Here is a 26,357-nt window from a genome sequence, read left to right as displayed (position 1 = left end):
TTTGATTAACCAATCAGCATTGATGTTACTAGTGAATTACCCACAGTTCCATGCAAAACACGCCTAAAGCTCGTCATAACAGACCGTTTCATAGGCTAAGCCCTCACACCATTCAGAACACGTCAATGATAACAACTCTTCCAGATCATAGTCTAGTAAAGACAAGTAAAATGAAATTTTGAACTATAAAAACAAAACAAAATAGGATCTGTGTTTTAATCAGATTGTGTTTTGACATGTACGAGTCTTAGGGTTTGGTAGCTCTCAGATAGCCACAAGAAACCAGGTGAGAATTTTGTATATGCAGGATAAGAAGTCTCTACGGCCAGTCTGTGATCTTCTATGGTGCCGAACACACACAAGTGACGCATAAGTCTCATGCACAGGTTTACTAAAATTTCCCCCATAGACTAGTAGCACATACGACAGGGGTTGTGAGCTAGGCTTTATATGGGTGAATTACTAAAAAAATTCATTATTACATATACTGTTTGATTTATGTTACATTACATTTATCATTTGAATTACAATATACATTATGGCACATTACATTTACCAATAATTTACAATGTTACATCACATTTATAATATACATTCAGTTACATTTACATTGGGGTTCATTACATTTACCATGTTACATTACATCCATCATATATTTATTATATACATAAGGCATATTATATTTACCATATATTAATGATTCATTACATTTACAATATACATTATGGCATATGATATTTACCATATATTAATAATTCATTACATTTACAATATAAATTAGGGCATATTACATTTACAATACACATTTGCAATATACATTTACAATATACATTAACCATATATATAAATGATTCATTACATTTATAATAGAAATATTGGATATAAGTAGTATACGGTATATCTTTAGACTATAACAAAGGATGACAAAGGATATGAACCATAATAAATAGTTATATTATTTGAGTTGAAGGTATTATATAAATAATTCAAGAAAATTTGACGAGAAATGGTGACATATAAACAGCTATGTATGTGTCAATCTTTATTACTAAACAATACAACGTGACTTATAGATTCATGTTTTCAATCCTCCAACTCTACTAAGGGGAGATAACTCTTTCATTACTGCCTGTGTAATATGGTCTGAGACTGGTAATTGATTCTCTAGAGTTCAGTAAACACATCATTTTATATCTATTAAAGAAGTGTTATAACATTAAACAAGAAATTAAATATTCAAAATGACCCAATCCTACATACTACCCATGTTTTTGTAATATCAAGCCTGAAAAGGACTATCTTCTGTATATTGTTCCTGATCATCAACAGTCATAATAACTATGAACTGCCCAGCCTCCTTACTTTCGTGGGGATCAGCTTCAAACTCATTAGGTTCCGACCTCTGGCAGCCAAGCAGCAGCCATTTTCCCAGTGTAACTCAAATTTAAAATTGAACTTTGTAGCATTTATTATGATAGTGGTTATGAGTGTTATAAGATGGCCTTACGCTAAGGTAATATAAAATACCATGTTCATTAAGGGCAGCATGCATACAAGTAAATGTACATTTAAACAGAATCGAATACATTACACAGGAAACATATACATTGATAGGAGACAATGTTGATATAAACAATAATTCAACTAGTTACCACCAGATTTGATTTCGATCTCTCATCAAAAGCCAAGTAAGCATATAAGGCCATTGCCTTAGTAATCAATTTTGGTGGCACAAAATTGTATGAAATCTCTGGATTTGCTGAGAAGCCTGGGTAGAACTACATGGGTTTTACATAGTTCTTTATGTTACTGTTTAGTAAAAAAATGTTTTTTGTTTTTGATCGAGTTAAATTCACAAAATGTACAGACATTGTGGAGAGAGAGAGAGAGAAATAGGGTTTAACGTCCACTCGACACAAACCAGGTCACCTCGGGACTAACATATTGTTCAATTTTATTTCAACAATTCGCTTGAGCATAGGCGTCGTCAGCACCGGAGGAAACCAGAGGACCCAGAGAAAACCCACGAGGTTGGACAGGTGACCCTACTCCTTGTCATGTACAACCTTGGAATCAAGACCACGCCAATTGACTCAATGACATATCTTATGATAAAACACACACGCGCGACCCATTCGGCCATCCAACCCTCTGTACAGACATTGTGGAGCAGAACCAAAATGGAATTAGCTATTGAACAGCTCATTGTGAAGATGCTATATTTTTTTATTTTATGACATTATCGTCACAACAGTTGTTGCCGTTTTATTCTAGATTCTACATTTCATGAGATAACGCCAGCCATTGTTTTACGATATTCAAACATGGTTGATCACAGACCATAAAAAACCCTCTTCATTGAAAATCAGAATTATGATCACAGCTACTCTATTTCTGTTTTAATATTCATATTATACGTTGTTTTATCTCTCGCTCACACTACAATAAAAATCTAAATTAAACAATGAACAGATGTAATCTGATTATTTTACACAGTAGCTCATGAATTGGATGCTAAATTCAAATTAATTACAATCTTGTTCAAACATGGGATCCTATTTAATTATGAATATGGAAGCTGGCAACATCGTAAATTTGATATCTTTTCAAATAAAATAAATTAAATGCATGTCCACTCAGAATTTTAATGACTTTTACAATCTTTAAATCTTATATTTCTACAAATATAATTAAATGAATTATAAAAGTGTTCATTTAATGTTAAAGATACATTATGTAAGATTTAGATAAGAAGCTAGCCATTCTTGCTATAATAGTTCGAAAATAGATAATGTAAAATGAATAATTTGAAAATTTCATTCAAATTACTCTATTGCGAGCGAAGATATTAACCGTTGATAGCTTGACAAGACGTGTGCAATAATTTCATCCACTGTACTGGTTGTTTGTAGCTAAGTCTCACTCCTCCATTTTTAGCTTAAATCAAAATATATGGCTGAACTGTTCTAATCTATTTAATATCAGAGAAATTCGATGCCATCGAGAGTTGATTATGGTCTGAATAAGTTAATTAATGTCTAATTAATTTAGATAATATTTTAGTCCTAAAGAAAGAGCTGCAATATGCAGATTTAGCTCTTGCATAATGTATGTTTAATTTAGGATTTATAAATATTGTGTTTATCCAAATATAATAAAATCATCAAATTCAGATGTGTTCATTTAAACATACATTATGCAAGAGCTAAATCTGCCTCTTGCAGGTCTTTCTTTAGGCCTGAAATGTTTTCTAAAGTATTAATTAGGCATTAATTAACTGATCCAGGCCTTAATCAACTCTCGATGGCATCAGATTTCTCCGATATTAAATAGATTAGAATGGTTCAGCGATACTTTGATTTAATCAAATATGGAGGACCGAGACTTAGCTTCGATCAACCAGTACGGTGGTTGAAATTATTGCACACGTCTTGTCAAACCTTCAAAGGCTAATATCTTCGCTTGCAATAGAGTAATTTGAATGAAATTTTCAAATTATTCATTTTACATCATCTACTTTTGAACTATTATAGCAAGAATGGCTAGTTCTTTATCTAAATCTTACATAATGTATCTTTAATGCAATCCGATTAAAATACAGATCTATATTTCGTTTTGTTTTTTTTATACTTTCGATGGCATACACTACATGAAGATCTGACCAGTTGTACTGAAAGGTCGCGTCAGGGGTCGTACGAGCGGCTTTTAATAGGTAAAAGAGAGAAGTGGGGGTTACTGTCCCCTTGACACAAACTGGGTCATTTTGAGACTAACATATGGTTCATTTTTTTTATTGCAAGAATTAGCATGCACGTAGGGGTCTTTAGCTGTGAGAAGAAACCGTAAAACCCACAAAGTTGGACAGGCGATCCTACTCCTTGTCACAAACAAGCGGGTTATTGAAACCACACCACTTGACTCAATGACAGACCTTATGATCTAACATGCATGTGTTAAACCATTTGATCACCCCCACCCCCCACCCCCGTAGGATATATTCATATTGGTATATTACAACCAGACTATATACTATATATAATACAACTACCTGATTATAGAAACAGATTATAGAAGTCTCTTGTTGATGTTATATTGTCTACTACCCTAAGGACTTTCTTAATAAAACATAATAAATCGAGTAGGTTGGTTTTTATTTCTGTCTGTAACAACAGGAAATGAAATGAACTTGGGTTTAATATCTTACTGTTCTGCTCCGATGGGCATACGCCAAACAGTGTGCTGTGAGGGAAATTTAACCCGGGCAGTGGCACTATGGCCTTCTCTTATATTGAATTCCAACTGTCAAGGTATCTTTAATCTGCACTGCCAATGTATACATGGGACCTCAGTTTTTCGTCCCACCCCAACGACTAGACAGCTGTCCTTGTCGGCCCTGTGTCCTGCACCACTGACAAGAGGGAACCATGTCGTAAATCCAGGCTAGCGAGCCAGCGTCTTACCCACTTAGCCACTGAGCTCCTGTGACAATAGGATATTAACCTGTAGAAAAAAGGTTGTTTTTATTTCTGTCTGTAACAGTAGAATATTAACCTGTAGAAAATAGTTTCTGATTTATCTGTACATCAGTCTTTTGAAAAATCATTTGGGAATGGGGTTTAACATCTTGCTTTGCAATACTTTGGTTATTTTGAGACTAACATAGGGTATTTTTCATTTCAATGGTCACATATCAATATTAAGGAGGGCTGAGAGAGAGACAGAGAGAGAGAGAGAGAGTTTAACATCCACTTGACACAAACTAGGTCATTTCGGGACTAACATATGGTTCAATTTTACTTCAATAATTTTGTCTGGACAGTGCCATTTCTTGCATGTTTTTGTCCCATCTGAATGTTTAGGTATGCTTTCCTTGTCAGTCCGGCAGCTCCATTTTAAATGATTTGGGGCATCGCAGTGTGCAAGTGGCCGTGGTTGTGAATGCAGCTGCGATTGCCAACAATTTCACTGCGTTATGACTTGCAAGCGTGACCGGGACTTTGAGATAGTTTCAAAAGGATGCACTGCTCTTAGAACAAAGGATGGTGCTCCTAAGAGAAAAGGTGGTGTTCCTAGAGAAAAAGGTGGTGCTCCAATAAAAAACATTTTGTTCCAAGGCAAACAGTAGTGCTCTTTGGAAAAATAGACGGTACTTCTCAGAAAAATGTGGTTGCTCCTAGGGAAAAAGAGTGGTGGTCCTAAGGAAAATGGATGGTGTGTCTAAGGGTCATGCTCTTACGGAAAAAGGGTGGTGCTCTTAGTCTTAACAACTAAATGATGGTGTCTAACTGTAGACGACCATATCTGTTTATGTAGATAATATCATCCAGGGTTTATGGATGATGGGTTGTATGTTCGATCTAGTTGGGGGTGTATGCTTTAACATACAATAATTAAACAAGTCATTTCTTCTTGATATAATTCTATATTCTGGTAACAACACATAAAACAATAATACCATATAGAATATTGACCAATAGACTATATATAGTAACTTAATAAGGAACAACATCTAATAATATCATTAATACATTAATGTCTACTGGATTAGCAGGACAATAGATTATAAATTACAAATCAGTGTCTTTCTAATAGAATTACAGAGTTGACATCGATTAGTCTTCCAGCTAATCTGTAATGGCAGAGGTACCCCAATTTAAGTATGCTTTTATATGGGGAGCTGATACCCCATTATAACTAGGCTTTCACATGGGGAGCTATGCTTTCATATGAGGAGCTGGTACCCCAATATAACTATGCTTTCATATGGGGAGCTGGTACCCCAATATAACTATACTTTCATATGGGGAGCTGTTACCCTAATATAACTATGCTTTCATATGGGGAGCTTTTACCCCAATATAACTATGCTTTCATATGGGGAGCTGATACTCCAATTTAACTATGCTTTCATATGAGGAGCTGGTACCCCAATATAACTATGCTTTCATATGGGGAGCTGGTACCCCAATATAACTATGCTTTCATATGGGGAGCTGTTACCCCAATATAACTATGCTTTCATATGAGGAGCTGGTACCCCAATATAACTATGCTTTCATATGGGGAGCTGGTACCCCAATATAACTATGCTCTCATAGGGAGCTGGTACCCCAATATAACTATGCTCTCATAGGGAGCTGGTACCCCAATATAACTATGCTTTCATATGGGGAGCTGGTACCCCAATATAACTATGCTTTCATATAGCTATATTCTGATTCTACCTGGTCATAGTAACATGGCTTATATAATACTTGCCTAATGATTTATTGTTATGATGTAATATAACAATAGCAGACGTGACAAATAGAAGGAAAACAGATTCGTATTACATCCATATAGAGACGAATAAAACATCAACCAATTAAATCTCTTGATACATTTACACTTTACTGATGTAATCATGGATATATTGCGATCATTACGGAAGTAGAAAATACCAGAATCACGCAATCAGTTCAACAATCACTTCAAACACTTGAATTAAAAATATCAGTCAATTGTTCGCTAGAAATAGCGTGTGCCTACGTAAAAACATTTAGTAGATGATATCGTATAACATTTGTATGTGTCGAGGCGATGTACGTACTGGCTCGAGGGGGAAGAGGTCACAATGCTTTTTCCTTAATATTCAGGCAACTGAAAATTAGGGAAGGTGGTCACTGAAGTTCAGGCACTACTATCTACCCCACGGAACTCTTTTTGAACATTAAGGGTTCAAATTTAATCAAGAATCTTTAAAGGGGCTTTATGGGAGATTAGATGAGCTGGCAGTTCTCGCTATAATAGTTAAAAAATAGATAATGTAAAGAGAGTATGCTGAAAATTTCAGTCAAATTGCTCCACTCTGAACTGAGATATTAGCGATTGAATTTTAGGCCAAGCCTCGATCATCATTACTAAAGTCGGTACGATAAAAAACAAAATCTTGGTTATCCATTCTGACGTTAAATTACGGTTAAATCATCCATGACAAAATGTATTCAAATCCAGTCAAGATTACAAGCTAGCAATGGCATCCAGAGTTGATTTTGGTATGGATAAGTTAATTAATGTGTAATTAATAATTTAGATAACATTTCAGGCCTAAAGAAAGACGTGCAATAGGCAGATAATTAAGGGTTCAAATGTTTAAGGGTTCAAATTTAATCAACTTTCTTTAAATTTAACATTCCAATCTACAGTACCAAGAATCTCTTTGAAACATCCTGCCATTTGTAAATGTTGACTAGACACTAGATCTTTCCTTGTCTTATTGTGTTTATAGAAGTTAGACAATACTGAGATGATGAATGGGTGGGAGGGAAAGTTAGCAGAAAGTTATCCTTCTTTTTGGGTATATGGTAATCAGGAGGATTTTAATCTTAATAAGACAGTTTTTTTTAACAAAACATCATTTTTTTTGTTTTGTTAATTGTTAAAAAGAACTTTTACAAAAATTTGACAAAATATTTTGTGTTTGCTTTTAGGGATTATTACCTACATTCTTCTATTTAATTGATATCAAGGCTGTTAATTTTAGTAAATCTCTGAATTGGGTTCTTTTGATCTTTATCAATAAAATAGGTAGGGTAAGAATGTGAGACTAAACCATACAATATGTCTGTCATCTCTTCCACTGTTACTCCCAAACTTAATAGATCCCTTTTGATCGGAATCAATAAGTGGGGAGGGAACGTGGGACTCTATAATATTTATTTTATTTCTTCCAACCTTAATGTTGACTAATAATTATAATATTACCCTCTCACCTGTACAAGACCTCACCTTGGTCTTGTGTGATCTCCGCATGACCCATCCCTAAAACCCTAATTAAATCCCTACTGTATACAATGGCCGTATTATCAGGGTCGTAATACGATCTGTGTCATTATCCAATCACTACACTAACGTTAATTATAGGCTTAGATCCAAATATTTATTGAAAGTCACACAGTTATTTCGTTAATGGGCCACCCCCTCGTTTACATGAAGTTTATGCCTCATAAATCATTGGTGACTGATTCACTGAAAAGTGTCCTCTGGTTTCCTCCCACTGCTAAAGACCCCTACGCGCATTGAAAAGCATATTGTGAAATAATCACGGTGACACCAACAAAGGGGAATTGTTTTATAAATGTACCAGATTAAGTCTTAAAACCATCCCAGACATCTTTCACCTACGAGGTCAGACCTTGACCAACTCCCACTGATCCTTGATAATTTTCCTGATGCCCTATTTTAAGTAACAGGAAATGAAATGGGGGTTTAATGTCCTACTGTTCTGCTCTGACTGGGCTAATGAACACAGACGTATGCTATGCAGTGTAATATGACCAACTTATATATCGATCTCCAACTGTCAAGCGATCTTTTACGTGCACGCCAATGTGTACACAGGACCTCAGTTTTTCGTCCCATCGAATGACTGGACGACTGCACCACTGACAAAGAGAAACAAAACCGGAAAATCTTGATGAACTTTCTCGACCAACACCGGGATTGAACCTGCGACAGGGCCTGACAAGGACAGCTGTCTAGTTCTTCGGATGAGACGAAAAACCGAGGTCCCGTTTATACATTGGAATGCACTGTATGGCGTATGCCCGTCTTCATTAGCCCAGGTTAGGAGCAGAACAGTAGGACGTTAAACCCCATTTCATTTCATTTTCTGAACCCGCGACCTTCAGGCTAGTGAGCCAGGGTCTTACTCACTTAGCCACTGTGGCTTACTTAAGCAATAGGAATCCCTTGCAAACTACAATTATTGTGAAAGATGAATCCCTATAACCAGTCCACTAATGGTTCAGTATTTACAGAGATATGTGGAATTGAAATTTCATTGATCTATGGTTCTTGCTATGCAATAAGCCAGCCGCCATTTTGTTGTCCATATAAATGAAATGATATAAGACCTTTAGAATAATAGTTTTTTAATTAGATATGAATACATATGGTAAGGGCGTGGTTTCGATTCCCTGGGTGTACGTGTCAAGGATTCTGTCAAACCTCGTGGGTTTTTTCCAGGTCCTCCAGTTTCCTCCCACTGCTAAAGACTCTTACGAGTTAATGAATTATTGAAATAAAATTGAAACAAATGTTAGTCCCGAAATGACCTGGTTTGTGTCAAATGGACGTTAAACCCCATATCTCTCTCTCTCTCTCTCTCTCTCTCTTCTTTCTCTCTCTCTCTCTGGTACATCTGGCAAGTTCCGAGTTTGCAGAAAGTACCCAGAGGTCCAGGATGTATGGAATAAAAATAAAATAAAACCAACAAAATATGGGATGGGTTGACTAATAATAATAATAATAATAGTATTAAGGTATTGAATTTAAAACGAATGTAGATCTGGTAAGCTCTGAGTTTGCAGAAAATACCGAGAGGATCAGGATGTATCCAGTTAATTAGTAATTATATGATTAGATATGAATACTTCTGATCAAAGAGTTAACAGAAAGTACCAAGTCGTCCCGGATGTATCATTTAATTAAAATAATAGTTATATAATTATAAAATAAGATATGAATACATCTGGTTAGCTCTGAATTAGCAGAAAGTAGCAAGTTAAGTAGAATAATAATTAAATAATTTGATAAGAATATGGTACCTTGAGAATATGCATATGTCGTTATTCAATTAGAGTAGTAATTAGTATCAAATATTACATAATATAAACAGCTGTGCAAGATCTGTAATTTACCTGGGGGGTTGGATGGCTGAATGGTTAGCATGTGCACGTTGTATCATAAAGTCTGTCATTGGATCAACTGCCGTGGTTTAGATTCCCCAGTTGTACGTGAGAAGGAGTAGGGTCTCTTGTCCAACCTGATGGGTTTTCTCCGGGTCCTCCGGTTTTCTTCCACTGCTAAAGACCCCTACACACAAGTGAATTATTGAAATAAAATTAAACCATATGTCAGTTTCGAAATGACCTAGTTTGTGTCGAGTGGACGTTAAACCCTATTTGTCTCTCTCTCTCTATCTTCATCAGCAGACTTTTGACCAGGCAGCAGCATTCCTGCCTACACTTCCCTTAATTCCAAATGATGTTTACAAGGTGTCGAAGGTCGTCATATATTATTCCATCTTCATCAGCAAACGTCGATATCTTGCCGTCTGATTATTAACTACACTTCTTCACAACAGATGACTTTGATGGATTTCACATCAATTATTTACGCGCTTGAATCATCAATTTCCAAAAAAAATCTTCAACCTATGATTGATTAGCTAGCATCTTTAATCCACGCCACATTGGTCAATAAGTTAAAAATGATTTCATTGGTTGACCAAAAAGAGGGTCAATCAGTTATAGTAGAACGTGTAATTATGGATCGGCCATAAGATCAACCATCTTTAAGAGATGAATCGCTTTAAGGTTATTTTGCGTAACCAACTATGAAACTACGTATATTTTAAGATGATATATTCGTCTATACGCATCATAAAAGAAGACATCAAGAATACGATTTTAATAGATATTACGTTCATGAGGTTTTTTCAATACATTTTTATAATTCTCAATATAATCATAATATCTTTCTGATCGAAACAATTTTGCAAGGCAAACATTTTCCCACTAGTATTTGGTTTACCATAGATCGATCTGTCTGAATACTTCTCAGAAAATATAATATTTTGAAGAATTGTCTCAAAGTATAATCTAAACTTCCTTCCATTGTTTTGTAAAATCTGTTCTTGGACCTGTTTTTAAAGGGTATTTTGGGAGATTAAAGAATAGATAATGTAAAGAGAATATACTGAAAATTTCAGTCAAATTGCTCCACTCTGAACTGAGATATTAGCGATTGAATTTTAGGCCAAGCCTCGAACATCATTACTAAAGTCGGTACTATAAAAATCCATTTTGACGTTAAATTATCTATCACAAATTATATTCAAATCCAGTAAATATGGCAGGCTAGCAATGGCATTGAGAGTTGATTATAGTCTGGATAAGTTTATTAATGTCTAATTAATAATTTAGAAAACATTTCAGGCCTAAAGAAATACCTGCAATAGGCAGATTTAGATCTTGCATAGTGTATGTTTAATCCAATTGAATCTATATCATGAGAACATCGACCATTGTTTCTTCAGTTTTCATTCCTTAATAAAATGGGGGGTTGGGTGGCCGAATGGTAAGCGCTTGCGCGTTGCAACATAAGGTCTGTCATTGAGTCAACTAGCATGGTATTATCAATTCCCCGGTTGTAGGTGACTAAAGAGTAGGGTCGCCTGCTCAACCTTGTGGGTTTTCTCCGGGTCCTACGGTCTCTTTCCATCGCTAAAGACCCCTACATGCAAGATCATTATTGAAATAAAATTGAACCATATGTTAGTACCGAAATGATCAAGTTTGTGTCGAGGGGATGTTAAACCCTATCTCTCTCTATCTTGTTCTTTCTCTCTCTCCTTCCTTAAAATGTTAACTAATCAATTGGAGTGCATTATAGCATGGATTAATAAGCCATCAAAATTAGATATTTTTCCAAGTCACGTCATTTTGAAACTAACAGTATGTAAAAAAAATATGTTTCTAGCAGTGGGAGGAAATTCGTTAAGGGGGCCTTGGATAAGAATCGAGACTAACTTTTGTCCTAAGTGGAAACCTACTCCTATATACTTAAACTGATAGTATCAACAATATTATTACAACGCTAAACACACAGCAACGTTATTATCCCCCGAAAACCCTAAAATAAATCCTCAGTCTATACACACAACACCATTATTATCCTCTCAAAACCCTAGAATAATACCTCAATAACATAATATTTATTTTACTATAGTATACACGTTTAGTCCTTACACTAACCCTGAGAACCAAATCATCACGGACAATAGGGGATAGACATATCAATACATTCAGGGCCAGACATTTTTAAGAGATTATCTTTTGTTACGATCTAAATGGGAATCTGTTAGCGTGATTTATTGACCCTACATCTCGTCTATCTGTCTCACAAATCCCCTACTTTGATAATTTCTCAGGTTCTGTTGAAACATAAATCTTAAAGATTCATAAATTACCTTTAGTGCTTGGAAAATATTTGATGAAAAATGAGAAATAGATAGATAGGTCGCGACAATAGAAATGAATAAAATAGTGTGTTTGATCTCATGATGCCTAACAAAATATTTCTCCTGTAAATCAGAGAGGGAGTGGGGATAGAGAGAGGGGGGTAGAGAGAGGGGGAGAGGACAGAGGGGGAGAGGAGAGAGAGAGAAAGAGAGAGAGAGATGGGGTTTAACGTCCACTTGACACAAGCTAGGTCATTTTGGGATTAACACATGGTTCAATTTTATTTCAATAATTCACTGGCACATAGGGGTCTTTAGCAGTGGGAGAAAACCAGAGGACCCAGAGAAAACCCACGAGGTTGGACAGGTGACCCTACTCCTTGTCACATACAACACGGAAATTGAAACACGCCAGTTGATTCAATGACAGACCGTATGATACAACGTGCACGTGCACGTGCTAACCATTTGGACATCTAACCCCGCAACTCCTATGAATCGGAGAGAGAGAGAGAGAGAGAGAGAGAGAGGGGGAGAGGGGGGGATTCAAATCTAGTGAAAAACGAACACATAAGATGGCATTGATAGTTGATTAAAGTCTTTTCATGTTAATAAATGTCTAATTAATAGTTTTTATAAACCTGTAACAGTAAATCTCTTTGATCTTTGGGGAATATTCTATGTCCGGAATAACTTGCGGTCTGAAAGTAACTTGCGGTCTGAAAGTCGGGGGAGGTTTCAGATATATACAGGGAGATTTGGGGTTATTCTTCTGAAAGTTTTTCTTTAAACCTGTAACAGGTTATTCTTCCAGGGTAGGTTTTTTTTCTCCATAAGATTACATGATCTAAGGTTTTTCTTATGGGAATTCTGGGATATTCTCATTTTGTGTACATGTAAACATAGACAGTTTATAAGCAAGATAAAGTCCTCGACTTCAGTTATGCTGGGAAAGAAAATCTTCAGAAAAAACCCTCGACAGAAAAAACTCGGCCTACCGGCCTCGGTTTTTCTTTTTCTCAGGTTATTTTCTTCAATCTTTCTTTCCCCAGCATAACCTCAGTCTCATGCTTTACCCTACACATATAACATTTCAGGCCTAAAGTAAGGCCTTCAAAAGGCATATTTAGCTCTTGCATAATGTATGTTTAATAATTTATGTATCATTCGAAGTCAAAATAAAGACTTGCAACAGGCAGATTTAGTTCTTACATAATGTCTCTTTAACCCAAGAACATTTTGATCTTTATTGTAACGGAAACAAAATTACCCACAAAATGTAGGTTTCAAGAATGAATAAGAAAAACAAATGTTTATTTTATAAACATCTTCCTGTCAAACAAACAGGATACACAACGTCTTAAAATAATCCAAGAAAATGTTAGAAATGATGTGGATGTGACATTTCTTCACATCCTGTCGCACTACTGGATACTGTCAAACCAACTTACTGTTTTTATATCTATAAATAGATCTAAAGGAAGTAAAATTAAAATAAAACTAGAGATTAACTCAGATTAATTAATGGATTAAAAAATCTCCAAAAAACAACAGAAATTCACCCAACACAACAACAAAATGAAATGAAATTAAATGGGGTTTAATGTCCTACTGTTCTGCTCCGACTGGGTTAATGAAGATGAGCATACACAATATAGTGGGATATGACGGAAATTTTGCCCTGGCAGAGGCACTATGACATATTCTAATATCGAATTCCAACTGCCAGGGGATCCTGCCTCAGTCTGTCGAGGGTTTTTTTCTGAAGTCTTTCTTCCCCAGCATAACTGAAGTCGAGGACTTTATCTTGCTTATAAACCGTCTATGTTTACATGTACATAAAATGAGAATATCCCAGAATTCCAGTAAGAAAAACCTTATTTCATGTTTTCTTATGGAAAAAACCCCCAACCCTACCCTGGAAGAATAACCCGTTACAGGTTACAGAAAAACTTTCAGAAGAATAACCCCAAATTCCCCTGTATATATTCAAAGCCGCCCCCCCCCCCCCCCGACTTTCAGACCGCAAGTTATGCCAGGCATAGAATATACCCCAAAGATCAAAGAGATTTACCGTTATAGGTTTATAAAGATGGATATTGTGGCAGATTAAATGGGGAAATGACGCTGCCTGGGCAAAGATCTCCTTGTTATGCACAAGCCTGGGATCAAAACCACTACACTTGAATCCATGTGTGAAAGGTTATAAATTGGAAGTTTTATTGGTTCTATGACCTTTAACCTATTTACACTAAGAGACTAGTGAATGATGAAGGTTATACAGAGTTATACAGACCTTGAATACTTCATTACACAAAGAACCATAGGAATGTAACAATAGTATATCATATTATGATATAGTTAAACCTGACTATACAGATACCTCTATCAGCAAACCACTGGTTAAATCTGACTATACATACACCTCTATAAACAGACCACCTGTTAAATCTGACCGAACAGACACCTCTATAAACTGACCACCTGATATACCTGACTATAAATACACCTCTATTAAAAGACCACCTGTTCAACCTGACTAAACAGACACCTCCATAAACAGGCCACCTGTTTAACATGCATGAATAGGAGGGAGGGGGTGCTGGCAAGGAACTTGGAGTGGCTGCAGCTGGCAAGCAACTTGGAGTGGCTGGAGCTGGCAAGGAGTGGCTGGACAGGGAGCTGGCAAGGAACTTGGAGTGGCTGGAGCTGGCAAGGAACTTGGAGTGGCTGGAGCTGGTAGGAACTTGAGTGGCTGGAGCTGGCAAGGAACAATGTCTAGTTATACAGATGGGATTGAAAACCCCTTGACAGTTGGAATTTGATGAAGATTAGGCAGAAAAGCTGCTGCCTTGGCAAAGCTACTCTCATAGATGGCACATGCCCGTTTTCATTCACCTGATTGATGCAAAAGAGAATTTTAGGAATCAAGCCCCAAATTGAAGCAGTAGTCTCCAACTGACTGTATGAAATCTTTTGAATAATTCATTTATTAGATAGCTTGCTGTTGTGTTTAGTATAGTAAATTGATTTATTTTGTGTATTATACGAGAAAGTTTAATTGAAAATGGATCATTTGTTATATAAAATAGATTTTATAAGAGAAAGTTTAATTAAAAATGGATCATTTGTTGTATAGAATAGATTTTATAATGTTTACTGTTGACGGAATATAAATGACTATTATATTGTTCCGTCGTCACAGATATTTAAATTATATTCAACACCATTGTACAGATGTCAACCAATTTCTTCAAACATGTAAATTGCTAATGAAATGAAATGGGGTTTAACATCCAGCTTTTCTGCACTGACTGGGCTAATGAAAATGGAAACTGCTTAGGAAGATGACAAATGCTCTGAAACCAGATCAAGAAAAAATTGTCAGTGGTCACAAAGGAGGGCCTGGCAAGGACAGTGTCTAGTCATTCGGATAGGACAAAAAACCAAGGTCCTGTTTACACGGTGGCATGCAAGTAAAAGAAGCCTTAGCAGTTGGAATTTGATTGCTGTTAGGCATATGCCTATCTTCATTAGTCCAATATGTGCAGATAATATGGATGTCAAACCCGATTTCATTTATTTCATCCCAAGTAAGGGGGGTTGGATGGCCGAATGGTTAGTGCATGTGTGCTGCATCATAAGATCTGTCATTCGAGTCAACTGGCGTGGTTTCGATTCCCCGGTTGTACGTAAAAAGGAGAAAGGTCACCTGTTCAACCTCGTGGGTTTTCTCTGGGTCTTCCGATTTCTTCCCACTGCTAAAGACCCCTACGCACAAGTTAATTATTGAAATAAAATTTAACCATATGTTAGTCCCGAAATGACCTAGTTTGTGTCGAGTGAAGTTAATCTCTCTCTCTCTCTCTCTCTCTTTCTCTCTCATCCCATCCCATATGTAACTGTATAACTGATATAATAAGAGCCATTATACCTGATAGACAAGAAATTGTATTTCAAGAATTTTTTTCTTTTGTTAAACACGAAATATATTTTAAAAAGCTATATAACATGTCACATTATATACGTTTTTTATTGTTGGTAATTGAAGGAGGTTTTTTTTTTACTGTTAAATAAATCAAGTAGTGACACAGTGAGTGTTAAAAGCATCTGTTAAAACTACTTCAGTTATCCATCTTCCTTACAGCTCCCAGTCATTTATAATCCTCCATTTTCTAAATTCAACATCACACTAAGGTGTTAAAGCTTTTTTTTTCTTCAAAAAAGTTTTCTATCTTTATTTTAAAGCAGCCACTTTTAAAGAATAAAATGGGGTTTCATGGTATGTCAGCTCCAACCGGGTTATATATCTTTATTTTAAAGCAGTCAGTTTTAATGAATGAAATGGGGTTTCATGGTACGTCAGCTCCACCCGGGTTATATATCTTTATTTTAAAGCAGTCAGTTTTAATGAATGAAATGGGGTTTCATGGTACGTCAGCTCCAACCGGCCTATATTGCGCCAAACAGCCAGTTTTAACACCGAGATAATCAAAGTAGCATTAGTGTTTTTAAAGATGCATTATGTAGAATTAAGCCTCCTGTTCTTGCTATAATAGTTCACAAATAAATGAAAATGAAATGAAATGGGTTTTAACTTCCTACTGTTCTGCTCCAAACTGGGATAATGAGGGAAATTTTGCCCGGACAGCGGCACTATGACCGACTCTTATATCAAATTCCAACTGTAAAGGGATTTTTTACATGCACACCAATTTGTACACAGGACCTTGGTTTTTCGTGCCATCCAAATGACTAGACAGCTGTCCTGGTCAGGTCCTCTGTCCTGCATCACTGACAAGGGGAACTACGCCGGAAAATCTGGATGAACTTAGTTCACAAATAGATAATGCAAAATGAATATTTTAAAAATTTCATTCAAATTACTTTATTCTGAGCTAAGATATTTCCCTCAAAATAGCACATATATCTTTTTTAATTCTGTCTTTGCGAAAAAATAAATTATCACCATAGGTAAAATAGAATCACCCTGCCGAAAAAAACAAAATCGGGCAGTTTTAATGTATTGTTTATGGCAGAAATGGCGATTATGATCAGCATGAGCACTAAAAGTGAACACACCTTAATATGTCATGTTGGCTTAATTTAATAAAAATAAAGAATTTAAACACAAAACAGGTATATTCCAAATCCGTCTTCTTTAAATAGCCTGGTTGCTGCAGAACAGTAGGACATTAAAACCTATTTTATTTCATTTGTATATTTTAGATACAAAAAGCTGTTTTATACAAGACTAAAATAGATGGCTGCATGTTATAAAATATTTTTATTCCCTTGGATTCGACACTTGTCATATTTATTGTATGATTTAAAGGAGCTATACCTCTAATATTCCGAACCTAGAAATAGATGAAAATGGGTTGCAAAGCACATGTTAATGTACTATGAATGTATATAAAGTGGTTTTCTTTCAATTTTTAAATTTTTTATTGTAATTTCTAATCAGTTATGTTCGATGAAATACTTGAGCAGTCCAAATTGAACGGCAGTCATTTATTGTATGATTTAAAGGAGCTATACCTCTAATCTTCCGAACCTAATAATAGATGAAAATGGGTCGCAAAGCACATATTAATGTACTATGAATGTATATAAAGGGGTTTTCTTTCAATTTTTAAAAAAATTTATTGTAATTTCTAATCAGTTATGTTTGGTGAAATACTTGAGCAGTCCAAATTGAATGGCAGTCATTTATATCTGGTTAGTTCAGTCTACCTCTCCTTTCCACACTGACTTATGATATCTGTTTTGCCTTGTTTTAAAATGATTATTGACTTTTGTGTCATAAATATTGGATATTAGCATCCTATATGTTCACAGTAAGATAACTGAAACAATATTGACTGCAATGGATCAATATCGAATTCTAATCCATGTTTTTAATGTCAAAGATTAAGGTGTGGTGGGGGTGGACGGTCTTGTGGTCTAACCTATGTGAATTATTGAAATAAAATTGAACCATATGTCAGTCCTGAAATGACCTAATTTGTGTTGAGTGGGTGTTAAACAACATTTTTCGCTCTCTTTAACTATATGCATCATATAGCAGTAAATGTTTGTAAATGGTGGCAGCTGTCACTGTATATGACATGGTTGTTTTTAAAATCATCTCCACCAATTGAAGTCAACCTGATCTTGTGAGACAGAGAGAGGACAGCATGTGGTGTGGTGTATATTATAATATTCCCTAGTTAGTAACTGGGATATATTGAGTAATATACGATACTTGGAACATTATTGTAACTGGTGAATATTAATCGTGGTATATGAATGATATTGGACTGTAACAACCAGATATTTGATAGGCCCCAGGGAAAGCCTGGATATATTGTATGAAGAAAGTCCATTATGTGATTATTTGCTAAGCAATCGCAGGGAGAGGTTGAGAAATATTGGAAATTGGATTCCGTTTCTTGTCATCCAATGGAAATAAATTGAGCCATCTTTTTTTTTCTACACATGTGTGAACGTGTTTGTGTAGCAACGTAAATGATAATTATATTGAAAATCCAGTTTTGTTCCGTTTGTTAAAGTCACAGTTTTACTAAAACCATAGAAACAGGGTATTTTTAATTTTCTATACATGTGTGGGCTAGTTTGTGTTGTTGTCATAAAACCAGTTTTCTCTCTTTTGTTCAAGTCAAGTTTTACTAAATCCATAGAAATAGAATTATTTCCTCATGTAGGTTAGTTTGTGTTGTTAAGGTTTGTGAAATGAAGTGTGTTTTTTACGTTCTACTTTTCTGCATCGACTGGGCTACTGAAGATAGGCATACGCCATGAAATGTGCTATGAGGGAAATTTTGTCCGGACAACGGTGCTATACACAGCCTACTCTTATATCGAATTCCAGCTGTCAAGTGTTCTGTTAGTTAAGATATGTAACTAGCAAGTGAATATAATTTGGTAATATCTCATCAGCACGATACTGTGGTCATTTGGAGACTAACATATGGTACTTTTTATTGTCACATGTGCAATGCAACAGAGGAAATGAAATGAAATGAAATGGGGTTTAACGTCCTACTGTTCTGCTCCTATACTGGGCTAATGAAGACGGGCATACACCATACAGTGTGCTATGAGGGAAATTTTGCCCGGGCAGCGGCACTATCGCCTACTCTTATATCGAATACCAACAGCCAAGGGATCTTTTACGTGCATTCCAATGTATACACGGGACCTCCGTTCTGCACCACTGACAAGGTGAAACCACGTCGGAAAATCTGGATTACAAGACAGCATTGGATTTATTTTGATATATGGATAAGAGGCGATCTGATTAAAACACAGATCCTATTTTGTTTCTTTTTTTATAGTCCAAATTTTCGTTTTTACTTGTCTTTACTACACTAGGATCTGGAAGAGTTGTTATATTACTGGCATTCTGGTTGAAGTGATGGATTAGCCAATGAAATGGTCTGTTACGGCGAATTCTTTATGTGCGATGCACGGAACTGTGGGTAAACCACTAGAAACGCCAACGCAGATTGATTAATCAATGTCTGACGACCTTCCAGTACAACCGGTCAGATCTTCATGCAGTGTAGGCCATCGAAAGTATAAAAAACAAAACGAAATATAGATCTATATTTTAATCAGATTGGGATGAGAGGTTGACAATTGTTTTTCCAGTATTCTGTCATGGTTTTCCTATTAAATACTCAAGAAATTGTGTAATATATTCAACTCTTGGTAAAAAGCTTTTATATAGATGAGTTTTTAGTCGATTATCATCCCCGGTTGTACGTGACAAGGAGTAGGGTCGCCTGTCCAACCTCGTGGGTTTTCTCCAGGACCTCCGGTTTCCTCCCACTGCTAAAGACCCCTACGCGCAAGCGAATTATTGAAATAAAATTAAACCATATGTTAGTCCCAAAATGACCTAGTTTGTGTCGAGTGGACGTTAAACCCCATTTCTCTCTCTCTCGTAGTCTATTATCAGACGAACTTTTCTCAGATGTCTGATCAGATTGTCAGAAACTACAATATCAAACTACATGATTAGATGGCTTTATAATATCTAGAAACAGATTATTCTAAGGAAAATTCTTTTAGACGATCTTCTCTGGTCCATTTACTTGATTTTATAGCGAAAAGAATATTTGTCGGAAAAGTTGTGTTGTAGGAAAGTATAGCAGAAGTAAGTGAGTGATGCTTGTTTCTGCTTGATGTGATGGTTGCTGGTTGATGTTAGGGACGTTTTTCTTCTTTAAGTCTAGCAGAAGGAACTGAGGGATGCTTGTTTCGGCTTGATGCTGGCTGGTTGGTGTAAGATACGTTTTCTTTCTAAGTCTGAAGGACGGAACTGAGGGACGCTTGTTTCTGATTATGACCGACTGGTTGGTGTAAGATACGTTTTTCTTTATAAGTCTAGAGGACGGAACTGAGGGATGGTCGTTTCTACTTGATACTGGTTGATTGGTGTAAGATACGTTTTTTTTTATAAGTCTATAGGAAGGAATTGAGGGACGTTGTTTCTGATTAAGACTGGCTAGTGCTAAGGATGTTTTTCTTTATAAGTCAAGGAACTGAGGGACACATTTCTGTTGGATGGTTGGTGTCAGGGATTAACTTGGGACGCTCTTGTCTGCTTAATGGTTGGTGTTAGGGACATTTAGGGGAAGGAACAGAGGAATACTGGATTCTGCTGGCTGGATGATTGGTATTAGGGAAATTTTTATTTGTCAATCAGGAAGGAACTAATCACGAGGAACGTTCTTTTCTGCTGCCTAGTTGGTGTTAGCAGAAGTAACTGTGGGACGTTCGATTCTGCTGGCTGGTTAGTGTTACGGATGTTTTTCTTCTTTAGTCTAGAGGAAATGAAATGAAATGGGGTTTAATGTCCTACTGTTCTGCCCTGACTAGACTAATGAAGACCGGCATACGCCATACAGTGTGCTATGAGGGACATTTTGCCAGGACAGCAGTGCTACGGCCTACTCTTATATCAAAATTTAAATGCCAAGGGATCTTTTACATGCACACTAATGTGTAGCTCCGTTCTGTACCACTGACAAGGGTAAACCCAGCTGGAAAATCCCAATGCATTTTCTCGGCCAACATCGGGATCTTTAGTCTAGAGGAAGTAACTGAGCAATGCTTGTTTCTGCTTGATGTTGCGCTACGTCTGCTTTCACGATATGGCAGACAGGCTATTATCTGAAATTGATTTTGAGTAAATGTCAGGACGAGAATTTAATTTGACCAATGAAGTTTTTTTTAATCCAGTGAAAGATTTAAAGAACCATTATGATAATGATATCATTCTGTACAGTTATTTAGTCATGTGAAATAACTGAAAAAAAAATCTTCACGCTTGATGCATATTATCGTTGAAACCTTAGTGAATACTTGAGACAGGTTCGTTATTTCTGATGTTCATTGGTTAAGAAGGGTTTTTTCTGCATCAGTGGGTAACAATAAGGTGTTTAGTGCACATGACTTGCAGCAGTCAGTCAGTGTTCAATGGCTGCTGGATACACATGAGGTGTCAAGCTATGTGAAACCAGGTTTGGATTTATTGCCAGTATTTGAGAGACAATATTCCATAATTAGAGATATCAAGTTTGTTTGTTTTATTTTCAAAATAGCTTGGATTTTAAACACTATTTGTTCTGTTGGTGGTCTCTTGGATATATTTGAAAAGTTGTAACCAGTAGTTTATGATCATATTTGAAATTTGAATATAATTCTGTGAAAATTGGATTTATTTACAAAATATCTGACTTTTTAAACATATTTTAAGTTTGGATATTATGTGATTCTCTGAAAAATTCGATTTATTTGGGAAATATCATGGTTTAGTTTTAGATGACAAAAAGATTTAAAATTAGAAATAATGGCTTAATTATTTTATCGTTGGTGTTTCTTCTACAGGCTCACGAACATTTTGAATACATCATGAGTTTATAGTCTTGATAATAACTGATTTATTGGATGAAAAATTGGATTTATTTGGAAATATCATGGTTTAGTTTTAAATATCAAAAAGATTTAAAATTAGATATATTAACTTATTTATTCATCATTGGTGTTTTTTATACAGGCTCAAGAACATTTTAAATACATCATGAGTTTATAATCTCGATAATAACTGATTTATTGTGTGAAAAATGATGGAAGATTACCAAATATAAGAAGAATTTGACGGATAAGGATTAATAGAGTGATGATATAAAATTAATTAAGATTTCATTGTATAGAGCATTGAAACAATGTGAATAGAAATATAGAAAATTACAAATATAACAATTTAACTCTGTGGTTTCATGAACATTTAATATAGTCATATATTAAGGATACATTTGATGGTTATGATTTAATATTGTGTGATTTTGGAGACGTTTATAAATCTATCAAACAAACATGTCCGCGGTTACGAGAAAAGTGAGTTTAAATGTTCGGCCATTAGAAAAACTACAGAAGTTACTACGCAAGGTAAGAAACAATATAGATATTATTTACTTCCAAAATAATTACCTGTATTCGGGGGGCATTTTTCGACATAATAAAATAAAATGGGGTTTAAAGTTCTACTTTTCTGCACCAACTGGGCTAATGAAGACTGGCATACACTATGCAGTGTGCCAGCAGAGGAATTTGCCCAGGCAGTGGTACTACTCGTCACGTATTCCAACTGTCAGGGATTGTTTGTGTGTAAGCTAAAATGTAAAATCATATAGACCACCTGATACCACTTCACATATAGTTAACAATCTTACAGACCACCGGATACCACTTTATATAGCTAACAATATTACAGACCACTTGATACCATCTCACCATTCCACATAGCTAAAATATTATGGACCACCCAATACCACTTCATATAGATAACAATCTTACAGACCATCTGATACCACTTCATATAGTTAACAATCTTATATACCACCTGATAACACTTCTTATAGCTAATAATCTTATAGACCACTTGATACCACTTCACATAGCTATATGTTTTTTTACATTTGTAGAAATCACACTTCAGCAGCATGTATGGTATATGCTTGAGTGACTATATTATTATGTAGAAAACATTGTCTCCATCCAGAACAATTACAAACAATTTGTCTTTCATACCTCAATCCTTTCAAATATATGACCCTAAAGAATTCATAAACTATATAAGGGTATTTCTAAGACGTTCCTAAAGAATACATAAACTGTATTAAGGTATTTTTAAGACGTTTCAGACAATTTGATTGGTGTGGTCAGTAGACTGTTGTTGTTTCTTTATCACATGTTTCTATGCCGAGGTATTCTTTGTAAATCTTCAAAGGTGAAAACCTCCTAGTAATTTTTTTATTGCCTGCAGCTTTTTTTGTTGGGATAACAGATTTAATACAAAAGGTCAAGGAGCTTATGACACTTGATATTCTCGTTAACAAGTGTAATAGTCTAATCGTCCCTACTCTCGTAGACCTGTGTGCAGCGATTTCTACCGATAGCGATCACTAAACCGGAATATTTAAATTGTCTAAGTTTATGAAAGAGTCCGTGAAAGGGTGTAACGGTCAATTGTCCCTACCTTCGTAGACCTGCGTGCAGTGATTTCTACAGGCAGCAATGACTGAACTGGAATATTTAAATTGTCTAAGTTTATAAAAGGGTCTTTGGAACTAGCTGCTTGAACAGGTGTAACGGTCAATCGTCCCTACACTTGTAGAACTGCATGCAGTGATTTCTACAGACAGCGATCACTGAACCGTGCTATTTAAATTGTCTGTGTGTTTGAAAGTGTCCGTGTAAGGGAGTCATGGTCTAATCGTGCCCACCCTGGTAGACCTGACCTGCACTGATTTCAACAAACAGCGGTCATTGATCCGAACAATTTGCCTGAGATCATGAAAGACAGCCGCTGATGTTAAATCCGTCTGCTACTTCAGACTAGCTACTAATTAGTCAAGTCCAGTTTAATGATATAAGTCACAGTCCAGTCCCATTGTTGACTTTATAAACAGCCGAAGGTCTTTCACAATATTTGTTTCGCACGTACTGCTTCTTCTATGATTTTGTTCACAATCACACTGTGACAATAATAAACAGTTTTACAATTTTCATTCAATGCACAATTTGTTTGCCGAAACAGGAGAGGGGGTGCAGCCGGTACATTGCTCCGGGGCCCATGAAGCCCCATTTGGTGGGGGGGGGGGCATAAATATGTATTTGATTTTTTTTACTTAGGCATTGGCTGTATTCATGCCACAGAATCTCTGATGCCAAACTCTGAAAGGTGGGGGCCAAAATTTGTTCTTGCTTGTATTCTCTCAGCAGCCCCTGTGAAGAACAAAGTCTATTTGAAAGATACTGGAATTTATTTATTTTAAGTTTTAAACAAATGTTTTGATTTTTATTATAACATCTTGAAATGATTTTAATCATTATATACATAACTGATTTGTGATTGAATTTTAATTTGAAATAAGAGTAGTCCGTAGCGCCGCTGCTCTGGCAAAATTTCACTCATAGCACACTCTATGCTGTAATATTTTTGTGATATTTATTTAGTTTGTCTCAAAGATCATCATATGTTTGGCACAATATAGCCCTGTTGGTGCTGATTGGCTATTAAACACCATTCCATTCAGTCATTCCATTTCATTTCATTTCCATTCATTCATTCATTCTTTCATTTCAATAAACTGAAATTAAAGTCCTACCCCTTCCAGTGAAATACAATAGAAATGAATTTTTGAAAGTTAATTGTAACTGTTGGACTTCTCAAACATCCAGAGGAACTTTTTAATGACTTCTATGGGGAAGAAGAGGATATTAAAAAGTTTCATTCTTCCAGTTATCAGAAATCACCATCTTTTCTAATAGAATTGAAATAGTTTGCAATGTCTGTTGTCATGGTGATTTGATGTCCTGAAAATAGAAATTCTAGTTGGAAATGATTGAATTTAATATTTTCTACTTTTGATGTCATTATAACTTGAATCTGGGTTTAATAGATTTTGTTCGTGTATCAAAAAGCAGTTTTTTATATCAGAATGTGGTTATCTTATCAGAAAGTTGTTGCTTTATCAGATACTGGTTATCTTATCAGAAAGTGGTTGCTTTATCAGAAGGGGGGTGGATTGCCGAGTGGTTAGCACGTGCGTGCTGTATCATACGGCCTGTCATTGATTCAACTGGCGTGGTTTCGAATCCCCGGTTGTACGTGACAAGTTTTTCAATGTTTGAAATATAAAGAAGTTGAACATCTTGTCATTTTGAGACTACCATAATATTTAGTATTGTTCATAATAATGTTTTTTTGTGCAATACAGGGGGTTCCATCTAACCATCATTACATTCCATCTGTCAAAGGCTCTTTTACGTCTACACCTTTGATGCTATTTCACCTGAATATTCCATACCTGTTCTACACTATTTTCCAATTATCTAACCAGAAATATGCCCAATTGGACATTAAAATATGGGGAATAATATTCAAAATTCCAAAATTAATTGACTGTATACTGAGTGTATATACTCATCGCGATTATTGTTGATAATAGGCTGAATTGATTAGGTAATTAAGTGTTAAAGGTATTTATCATGTCATACCGTCTATACACCTACCTTGATTAATTACTTAATCTACCTTGATTGACTGACTTAATCCTATGTCGGACAATTCATCAATCCAATCTTCAACAGAAGTCATAGCATTTCCTTTGTCGGATGATTTATCAATTCCATTAATAGAGTGATTATAAACTTAATCTATGTGATTACCTGTACACCAATGTGTACAAAGGTGAACTCAGTTTTTCATCCGATCAGAAGGACTAGGCAGTACTTTCTTTTTCAGTCCAGCAGGGTCACAGAACTCGGTTTGAAATACCTTCAAGATTCTCATGAAGAACAAAAAAAATTTAATTTAATAATCAAAACTATGCCAGATACAACCTTTTGACTTCCCACACCATGATGAGTTATTTTCATACCTGGAATTTTCTATAATTAAACAAAAGAAACGAGGATAATTTCTATTTTGAGCTTCTTGCGTAACTAAATTATGTAATGTGGTTTCATTTGTGAAATTCTTTCCAATTTTATTGAATTATATAATCCTAGTAATTGGCTGTTCTAAATACGTTACTGGATTGAATTAAGGGAAGCATTAAAATAATAAATTTTTGTCTGCATGAATGTTAAACATGCGAGGTCAACAAATTGATGCCATATTTTGTAATTTTTGAGTTAACAGGTAGATTTTATGGCAGCAAAACCACTAAAAGTTTAATGAAATGAAACGAAAATGGGATTTACCTTTATGTACCGGCTAGGCTAATGAAATGAAACAAGGGTCAGCGTCCTACCTCTTTGTATTTCCAGGGCT

At 35.6% G+C, this 26,357-nt stretch overlaps 1 protein-coding gene across 3 annotated transcripts in view; it reads left to right on the top strand.

Annotated features, from left to right (window-relative positions):
- LOC126812008 (ras-GEF domain-containing family member 1B) overlaps positions 1 to 26,357 on the top strand; it is a 187,900-nt gene that overhangs the window by 57,588 nt on the left and 103,955 nt on the right. Inside the window, exon 1 of one of the 3 annotated variants that reach the window (XM_050538111.2) lies at positions 22,309 to 22,465. The exons of the other annotated variants lie outside the window; for them this stretch is intronic. Within the exon in view, the coding sequence (XP_050394068.2) occupies positions 22,394 to 22,465 (72 nt within the window). The 5' untranslated portion in view covers positions 22,309 to 22,393. Of the gene's footprint in view, positions 1 to 22,308; positions 22,466 to 26,357 lie in introns of those variants that run through there. 3 annotated transcript variants of the gene reach the window in all.

The sequence above is a fragment of the Patella vulgata genome, chromosome 2 (genome assembly GCF_932274485.2).
Source record: "Patella vulgata chromosome 2, xgPatVulg1.2, whole genome shotgun sequence".
NCBI lineage: Eukaryota > Metazoa > Mollusca > Gastropoda > Patellidae > Patella > Patella vulgata.
Note: the sequence above shows the minus strand (reverse complement) of the source record. Positions and strands in the feature narration are given on the sequence as shown.